Source organism: Hipposideros armiger, unplaced genomic scaffold, assembly GCF_001890085.2.
Source record: "Hipposideros armiger isolate ML-2016 unplaced genomic scaffold, ASM189008v1 scaffold_745, whole genome shotgun sequence".
NCBI lineage: Eukaryota > Metazoa > Chordata > Mammalia > Chiroptera > Hipposideridae > Hipposideros > Hipposideros armiger.
The window spans coordinates 249,345-258,783 of NW_017732095.1; the positions used below are offsets into that span (position 1 = coordinate 249,345).

Below are 9,439 nucleotides of genomic sequence, written 5' to 3' on the forward strand. Positions count from 1 at the left end.
AGGGGGGGTGCTGGCGAGGGAAAGCACTGGCCTGTGTGACTGATGGCAGCCGACTGGAGCCTGCAGCAGCTGGCGTTCGCTGACCCACTTTTCTCACGTGGGCTGGAAACGCTTATATAACAGCTGGCTGCGGGGCCCTGCCAGCTCGGCTCAGGAGGAGATGCTTCTAATTAAGAAGGAGGGACCCCTACCCCCACCCCCATGTGACCCAGTTCCTTGGTGTTGGTAGCTGGGCTCAGCTTCTACTGGGAGGGGGGGGCCCCGTTCCCTGGTCCACATCAGCCAGTCACTGGGACTAGAGCGCCCGCCGCCTCTCCCTTCTGCGCCCTTCCCTGAGGGCCTGACTTACAGTCCAACTGGCCCGTCCACCTGAGCCCGCTGGGTGACAGACGCACTCGGCTTGTGCCTCTCCACCGCAGCCAGAAGCCACCTGAGGCTGTTTACTGAACACTTCCGTGTGACTAGTGACGTTTTTATTTTAGATATAAATAGCCACATGTGGCTAGCGGCTACTGCACTGGGCAGAGAAAGTAGAGAACATTAATATGCAAGGACAATTTTTAAAACTCCCTTTGCTGTGTTCTATGCCTCCATGTTAGAATCCTTGTTATTCAAATGTGTCATTGTATTATGAATAACTAGAACTAATAGTTTGTGTTGAAGTTACCTTTAAATATGTTTTTAAATGCGAGTGTTTATTGCAGAAATGCTCTGGTAGCTGTCTTTTTGCCCACGCCCAGCAGCCACCCGTGACGGCCCTTTGCAGGTGTCCCCAAATGTCACACAGGTGATGGGATGCTCTTTGGTTCTGCTTTATGTTTGTGTTTTCCGTTTAGCATATTTTTCAGCAGAAATATTTTGATGAGAAAACCAGTTTTTTGTCCCCAAACCTGGAAGTTAGAGGAAAAGCTTGCTTTTTTATCCTGTAGTCTCCCCTGTGTGTGACACAGCCTCTTACCTTTGCAAGTCGCATCACAGGGCCAGTGTGCAGACAGCCCGGGGGTGCCTAGGGGCACACACAGGTTCCACAGGACGTTTGTTCCTGATGGGTTTAGGCAGCCACGCTGGCGCTGTGACATTGTCACTCATTAGTGAAGGGGCTGAGTGGGCTGGTGTGTGAGCAGCACTTAAGTCTTGCAAGGCCTTGTCCCTCATTGTCCCAGCAGCTCCGCACATGCTCAGGTGTGCACCTGGGCAGGTGGTGGCTCCCAGAGGCCTCTCATGGAACCCCTGGGCCCGGAGCTGCCCCACAGGTCACCTGGAACCTTCCCCCAGCCAGGCCTGTCTTGCCTTTTTGTCCAACAAAGACACTCCGCTGTCAGATCCCGAAGGCCCCGCTCCCCCTCCCTCTCCAGACTGGTGGGTCCCCTGTTCTCGTGGGGGCCTCTCATGCCCTTGTCTCCCCTCCTCCCTGCTCCCTGGGGACCTGCAGCCCTGCCACATCCCGTACACATACCCCGCACCCCGCCATGTCCAGCCCCACATTTGTCCACTGCACAGAGGGGCTCCCGGAGACTGTCTGCTCTCACTCCCAGAAAGGCCACACAGATACTCACCCCCTTGTGACCCCGTGACCTGCAGAGTGAAGTAGCACCTCTCAGGCCTAGAGTCAAGGTCTGATGCACCCTCGGCCACCCCCCTCCCCCATATCTCGCAGTTCTAGACCTCGCCCCAGCTGGTCCGAGAGTCCCCTCCCCTCACTGCCCACTCCATCCCTCGCCGGACCTCGCTGGTGCCTATCTTGTGAGGCCGCTCCATGCACCGCAGTGGGGGTGACCTGTCCCTTAGGATCCAGCCCAAAGGAGGACCTGGATCCTCTTGAGAAGGGACTTTGGCCAGGACCCCCGTGCAGACCTTAATGGGGGGCTCGGACTCTGTCCCCTGCCCTCCATCTGTTCAGGCCAAGTCCTGTGGACCTGAGCCACCATCGTGCACCCTGGGTCACATGGTACTGTCCGCCGTCACTCTGGGCCTGTGACTCACAGCGGGGCCAGTGTTTTGCCTGGTGGGTTGAGCACTGGACCTGCAGAAAGTCTGCCACAAACACTAGTGACATGGGTCTGTAAGGCATTTTCTGAAAGCTCCAGACAGGGAGGGAACACTCAGCGGTTTGGCAGTTTAGTTGATAAAAACTAAGTCCCCTTAGCAGTGAAGATTGCCAGGGATTGTTGACTACGAAATGGGCCTGTCAGCAGCTGAAATGGCCTGGTTTTTCAGGGGGGAGGGAGTCATGGCGGGAGAGAGTGGGCAGGACTGACCTCACAGCACAGCGGACATGCTGGACACACACGAGGCCCTGAGCTTACCAGCCGAGCAACCCTGCTCCCTAACCAGCAGCTATGAGAGCTGCCCCTGTTCTGCTACTTATAGGAGCGGAAACGGAGGCAGAGGGCTGGGTGACCTGCCAGGCTTTCCCCGGCCCAGCAGCCGCTCCACACATGCGCAAGCCTGTCCCTGAGCCTCGCCTCGCCTCGCCAGCAGCCGCCACTGCTCCAGAGGCCAGGATGTCCGCCTGTGTGTTGGCGTTCCCAGTCAGCAGCAGTTGTGCCTTCTCTTTCCAGGTGACACCTTCTGGGCCCCATCTGTCCTTCCTCACGGCATCCTCGGCACCTTAAGCCACCACCCCCAGCTGCATTTTGGGAGGAAGATGGAGTCCAAGGTCTCAGAAGGTGGCCTGAATGTGACCCTGACAATCCGCCTGCTGATGCATGGAAAGGTACAGAAACTCAAGCCCTGTCTTTGTCATTGGGAGGGAGGGAGGTCACGCTGACCGCTGGGGCTCTTATATTGTGTCATGCTCCCTAAAATTCTAAGCAAGCTCAGACTCACAGGTGCAGTCCAGCCTAAACATTTCTCCCGGGCCTTTGAGACTTAAGTTACCGAGCTGATGCCTCATCACCAAGTACCTCAAGAGTGTTATTTCCCACACGCTCCTTATTCCCCATCACAAAGTCAGGGTGCTGATGGTGATCCACTGTGGTCACCCCAATCTCAGTGCCCTGTCATCCCCACCCTGTTCTTCCTAACTCGTTACTCAGGGCGGGCTCACACTTCGTGTCCTTTCACGTGTCTAGTCTCTTTCCCCCTGGGGGACCTGCTGGTCTTCGTTTGCCTTCCACCTTTGAAAGTTTCTGACCAGTTCTTTTTTATTGTTTTTTTTTTTTTGTTTTTTTTTAGCTGAGCCATCCTGCTACCTGTTGGCAGCTTAGCGGCTGCTCAGCTCGGGCTGGACTCGAACCGCTGTTGCTCAGAGCTCAAACTCTTGAGCGAGCTCTTAACCAACTGAGCCATTCGGCCGGCCCAGACCAGTTCTTTTTTAGAACGTTCCTCATGTTGGCTTTTTCTGATGTTTCCTCACCGTTGGCAGGAAAAGTCACAAAAGCTTTCCTACAGGTGTCTCAGATTTCAGGGTATCCCATTACCAATCACCTGCTTGATCTTCCAGTTGTCTCCGCCCAGAGCTACTGTCCCCCACTATTACTAGATGGCCATTTCCCGAGGTGCTTAGACATTGTATAAATGTCCCATTTGTCACTAGGCTTTCAGCGTGTGCGTTCATGTCTGTGTGGACTCAGTGTTTGCCGTTTTATCCATTTTATTCCCCATTGTGTAGTTACTTATTTTGATGCTTGTTTTGTTCCTGACTTGGCCAGTGGGGGCCCCTCCAAACGGGCCCCTGTGTCCTTGTTTAGCTGGAAAGCAGCTCGCCATTCTCCTCTGCTCGGCTACCTGTCAGTCAGAGGCTGGGCAGGGGCCGCCGTGGCCACGTGGGCACAGAGGGAGCCTGCACATGCAGGGCCTGCCTGCACACCCCTTCCGACTGGCTACCTCCCCTTCCTCACTCACAACAGACAGTGTTTGGTCCTTCTATATGACGTCACCTTTCTGTGGTTTTTCCTACAGGAAGTTGGAAGCATCATCGGGAAGGTGATTACTGAGTGACCTCTCTGCCTCTGTCGGGGTCCCTGTGCTGGGGGTGTGCCCACACACGGTGGCATGAGAGCCCCAGAGGAATCCTGCGTCTCAGTCCGAGAGCGTCCTATTCACCAGCTCTGTGACAGCCCGGGAGGCCCCAGCTAGTCACCTCGGCAGCCCTGCCACCCGCTGCCCTGGTGGCCAGTCCTTCCTCCTGGGTGTGAGAGCCCAGGCAGGATTCCTTTCCTTGCATGCCTCTGCACAGTCATCCCCTCTGGCCAGCGAGCACTGGTGGTCTCCTTGCATTTTCTTTCTGAAATAGAAGGACCATTCCCGTGGGGAAGTCACAGCCAATTTGGGAGCCCATGCCTGTGGGGAAGGCAGGGGTGAAGCATCGCCCTCCCGTTGGCTGCATTTTGACCACCTCTAGGGTTCCAAGTGGCTCCTGTCCACATGGGGGCACCTCCAGTGCTCAAGTCCAGGTCTTTGCACAGGTGCCTCTGGGGACTGCCATTGTCCTGGTCCCTGTGTTGCCTGTGACGACCATGGGGATGGCTGGGTACATTCCCACCCCCACACCGTGGAACAGGTGCCCTGGCCAAGTGTGTCCAGGCGGGTGCCCAGGTCCCAGTTCGCTCACCCTCAGAGCCACGAGCCCCTGGGCGCACATGCCAGGCGTGCTGAGGGCTCAGGGAGGCACAGTGTGTGTCAGGCTCTCGACAGCCCGGGGCGCGTGGTGGGTAGGTGGCTCCTGACACTGCATGCTGCCACTCCAACCCCTCTGCGTGCTTGTAGTGGACCCGTGAGTGACCCCTCTTTCTGTTGTCTAAATCTGTATTCCAGAAAGGAGAGACTGTGAAAAAGATGCGTGAGGAGGTGAGTGTGGGGGAGTCTTCAGTGGCATCCTGTGTCCAGTGGGCGGGATGGCCTCCAGCGCCTCTGCGCTCGGACCAGCTGGGAGCCCTGTGTGCAGGGGTGTCGGGGCACTCCTGTGTGGTCCCCTCAGTGGACACGGGGCACACAGTGGCACAGAGGCCCCTCCCCGGGCCAGCTGCCCTGGAACCACTGGGTCCTCTCTCATTAAAACTTCCCTGTGGAGGGCAGTCCCGGAGAGGACTTCCTCTTGAGTGCCACGGTCTGCCCATCACGTGCCATGGGACATGTCTGCATCGGTTGTGTGAGGAGGAGCAGCCAGCCTGTCGCTACCCTGTGGCTCTAACCGTTTCTGGGCTCTGCTCAACTCCCTTGTAGAGCGGTGCCAGGATCAACATCTCGGAGGGAAACTGCCCAGAGAGAATCGTGACCATCACGGGCCCGACTGATGCCATCTTCAAGGCCTTTGCCATGATCGCCTATAAGTTTGAGGAGGTGAGATGCGCCACTGGAGACGGATGATGGGCAAGGTCGTGGCCCAGCTCACCGGGAGCGCCCCAGCTCCCATCAGCTCCTGTTTCCCAGGACTCCCCCCACCTCCTCAGGCCAACATTGGGCCCGCTCACCTTGCTGCTCCCCGCTGCCTCCCCCTCCTTTCTCTAGAGCAGCTGGCTCGACCCCAGGTGGACCAGCTGGGCTTAGGTGTGGACAGATAGGGCACAGACGCATGACCAGGTTCCCCCGCTGGCACACATGGATATGCGTGCGTTAGTGTGTCTGCTGCACTTTTATGAGTTACATCTGAAGATTTTTATGTGTTTTGAATTGTTTTGAAATTACCAAAAATTATTTAGAGATGCATTTAGTGTTTTTATTCAGAGGGTAATCAAGCAAGAAAATAAATTTTTCTGTCAAAAATTAGTCACCCTGTCTGTCCAAACCCCCCATGCCCTGCCCTATAGACAAACATCAGGCCCCGAGTGTGGGCGCCCTCTGATGGCACCCTGACCTGTCCACGACAGTGCCACGGCCGCTCTGACACACGATTGTGTTAGTCCGCTTCTGTCCGTCCAGCCGCCGTCTCCTTGTCCTCCTGAACCTGACTTGGCCTACCAGCGTCTGTGACGAGCCCCGCCTGGCCACTGTGTGCACACTCAGCCATTTACAGGGGTGTGTGCACCTTCCTTCAGGAGCATGTGCGTGTCCACACGTGTCCTCCTCCTGTGGGCCCCGAGGCCTCTCGGAGCCCAGCGCACAGCTGTTTCCCAGGGCCCCGCACACGCACTCTCAGTGTCCAGACCATATACTGTTGGCCAACACGTGCACCTTTCTTCTCCCAGGACATCATCAACTCCATGAGCAACAGCCCTGCCACCAGCAAGCCCCCGGTGACGCTGAGACTGGTGGTCCCTGCCAGCCAGTGCGGGTCCCTGATCGGCAAAGGCGGCTCCAAGATTAAGGAGATCAGGGAGGTACGGGACTCTGCCCGCCCGGGGGGTGCCCAGCTGCTGGGTGGCTGAGGGGGCACTGCAGAGGGGCCCCAGTCATGGGGTTTGAGGCTGAGGGGTCCCTGCCCCCCGTTTCCTGGGTGAACACGAGCCATCCCAGCTGGGATGGGGCTGGCATGAGGTACACACTTTGTAGCCACAGGTTCACTCATTTCAAGGAAAGCCTGAGCCCTTCCGACCCAGAAGGAGGGCAGCCACTTCTTCTGATTCTTTCACGTTTAGGCTCATCTAGAATCCATCTTTCTCTGTGACCTAAACTCCACAGAGCGCATAGAGTTCCACGTGCTGGAAAGAAGTGACTGCCTTTCCGTCTTCTCTCCTGCAAATGCCGTTTGCTTGTTAAAACGCTCCCCGGGCAGCCCTGCTCGTCCTGCGCCAGCTGCGGTGGGCTGAGGCGAACGAGACCTGCCCACAGGGCCTCCCCAAGGAACACGTGTAGGGAGTACCATGGGGTGACGTCGGGGTGGACTTTCCCCAGCACACTGCCCTCCAGCACACCCTCAAGCGAATCCGGAAGCGCAGCTCCAGCCCTGCAGCCTCCCCGACCCTCTCCGGTGCCCCTCCCAACATCTGGTTTCTTCAGTCCACAGGTGCCCAGGTCCAGGTGGCCGGGGACATGCTGCCCAACTCCACGGAGCGGGCGGTGACCATCTCGGGGACCCCCGACGCCATCATCCAGTGTGTCAAGCAGATCTGTGTGGTCATGCTGGAGGTACGGTCTCTGCGTCCGTGCTCGTGGCCGGCCTGCCCTCCCTCCATGCTGGCGGTGGCTTCTTAGTGTCGGCGGCAGAGGCTTGGGTGCCTCAGTGAGGTCAGGGCCGTGTGGGGGCCGGGCATCAGGAGTGTGGCCCAAGGCGGCCTGAGTGGGGGCCATGGTAGGGGCAGGGCTGGTGCCTGCCACCTGGGGAGTCCGTCGCTGTCGTCACTGGGGAGCCAGGGGAGAGGACACGTGGGGAGTCCTGCGCCCCTTCTGCCATTTCTGGAACTGGATGTAGTGGGGGGCCTTTAGTAAAGGGTTGGGCCTTAAAAATGGTGCAAGTCTGCGCTGAAGACAGGTCTGCCCAGGAGATGGGACTGCACTGGAGAGGGGTCTGCATGGAGATGGGGCGGGGCCAGGGAGGGCTGCAGTGCTGGGCCGGCCGAAAGCGTCAGAGCCCCACCCAGGTACAAAGGGCAGGACTTAGGAAAACCACTCGAAATGCCCAAATTGTGAAAGACAGAGAAGTGAACAAATGAATTAAAAACCCATGGAGAAGCAGAGAAGAGACAGCTGAGAAGTCAAAGCCTCCCTTGAAATTTTGTGGGATGAAGACCCTGAGATTTAAGTTTCCGACCAGCACCCCAGATGCAGCAGACGCACTGATGCTATCAGTGATTATTGGTCACTAGCTCAGATGCAGTGCTGCCTCAGATGCAAGGCTCCAACAGCTGTGCTGGTGGCCCGGCCCGCTGGCCCCTGAGCCCGAGGCTCTGCTCCAGTGACCTCCAGTGGGAATGGAAGCCTCGCTGGGCAGCTGTGGGTTCACCCTTTTTTTTTCTTACTTTGCTTGGTATTAAAACCCATGTCCATCTCTTTAAAGAAATTTATATAGTTTTATTTTCCTGAAGTATGATACTTTGTGAAGTAAAAAATGGTTTTTTAAATGTTATTCCAAAGTTGCCCCAACCACTGGTCATGGTGACAGTCAGCGCTGGCCCGTGTTCCCCTCAGCCCCCAGCTGCTGAGACCCCAAAGGGCCACGTGGCAGATGGCAAGGGGCTTGGGATCTGAGTGCTGGCGGACGAGCATCTGTTCATCAGCAGTGGGCACCTCAGGGTGGCCAAGTGATCTGAATGGTTCCAGTAGCGGTGACATAGTCCCACGCCCTCCCACATCCCCAGTCACAGATCAGAACAGAACACGTGATCTCCTCAGAACTCTTTCCATGGGGTGTTGCCTGCACCACATTGGTGGCCAGACAGCCCCCAGAAGCAGGTCTGACTGCTGTTGGCTGTGGGGAGTTGGCGCTCCCGGGGCCGCAGTTAGGACTGTTCTTCCTGATGGCCGGAGGCTCACGTGGACGGTGAACATTGAAGTACACGTGGCAAAGATGAACAGTAAGTGTTGGGCTGAGATGACACCGTGCTCGTTGGTGTCACGAAGGTCTCGGAGATCAGGAGCAGCTGTCCTGCCTGGGGATGAAGGTTCAGCACAGCTGGAAGCAGTCGGGTCCATGTCGAGGTGGAGAGTGACTGGGCAAATGGAGCAGAGGACCCGAGGACTTCCAGGCGTGGCCATGGGGTGGGCCGCACACTCTCGAAGTCACTGCCAGGAGGGCTGCTCCTCGGTGCGGACGAGTCGGGGGGCCCCGTGGAGAGCCAGGCCTGGCCCTGGCCTGCCCCGGGGGGAGCGGGGATGGGGGCTGTGTTCAGAGGGCCTGTCCTCAGTCAGGAAGCCGGGAATCACGAGCCAGAGGCAGCAAGACAGCCCAGCAGAGCTCACGGTGCTGGATGGCCGATGCTGCCACCTGTGGGGTCAGAGGGCACCATGCAGCATGCTGCCCAGCTAAGGGACAGGGCAGCAGACAGACTGATTTTTCTGTTTGACATAGTGGAAACAGTCACTTGCACACTCTCGGATCAGTCACGATTCTTCCACAGTGAGCCCCGAGTCTGGTCTCAGATCACAGTGAACCCACTTTGCACAGAGACATTTCTGGAGGCGCTCAGTCCTAACCACAGAAACACTGAACCCCAGACGCCAGCTGGGGTCAGCCCGTAGGCCTTCTCAGCAGCCCTTTTGCTTTACAGCAAGGTCGCACAGCACAGCCAGGGCCATAGAGCCTGGCCAAGGTCGGATAGCATGGCCAAGGTCGCACAGTCTGCTCAAGGTCGCACCGTGTGGCCTGGGCTGCAGAGCTAAAGCTGCTGCCCACTGTGCTGTCCCCACATGACTATGTGTGTCTTGGGTGGGGGCACTCTGAGGTCACACCCGACTGGCCGGGGTGTGGGCTGGGCTTGAATGGGCCGTGGCCTCCTGAATACCCATCAGGGACGGCAGCCCTGGCCCCCCATATCCACTGACTCAGGGACTCCCAACTCAAGTCGCTCGGCCTGGCCTGTGGCCTCTGCAACCAGGAACCCCCGCACCCAACCCCCCTCCC

At 57.8% G+C, this 9,439-nt stretch overlaps 1 protein-coding gene across 23 annotated transcripts in view; it reads left to right on the forward strand.

Moving 5' to 3' along the window:
- Positions 1-9,439, forward strand: part of PCBP3 (poly(rC) binding protein 3) — a 180,251-nt gene that overhangs the window by 145,965 nt on the left and 24,847 nt on the right. For 22 of the 23 annotated variants that reach the window (XM_019628034.1, XM_019628031.1, XM_019628036.1 and 19 more), the window contains 6 exons: positions 2,562-2,716; positions 3,904-3,927; positions 4,759-4,791; positions 5,167-5,283; positions 6,129-6,260; positions 6,880-7,008. In XM_019628034.1, the coding sequence (XP_019483579.1) occupies positions 2,562-2,716; positions 3,904-3,927; positions 4,759-4,791; positions 5,167-5,283; positions 6,129-6,260; positions 6,880-7,008 (590 nt within the window). Of the gene's footprint in view, positions 1-704; positions 788-2,561; positions 2,717-3,903; positions 3,928-4,758; positions 4,792-5,166; positions 5,284-6,128; positions 6,261-6,879; positions 7,009-9,439 lie in introns of those variants that run through there. The other variant, XM_019628047.1, reaches the window with a different exon arrangement.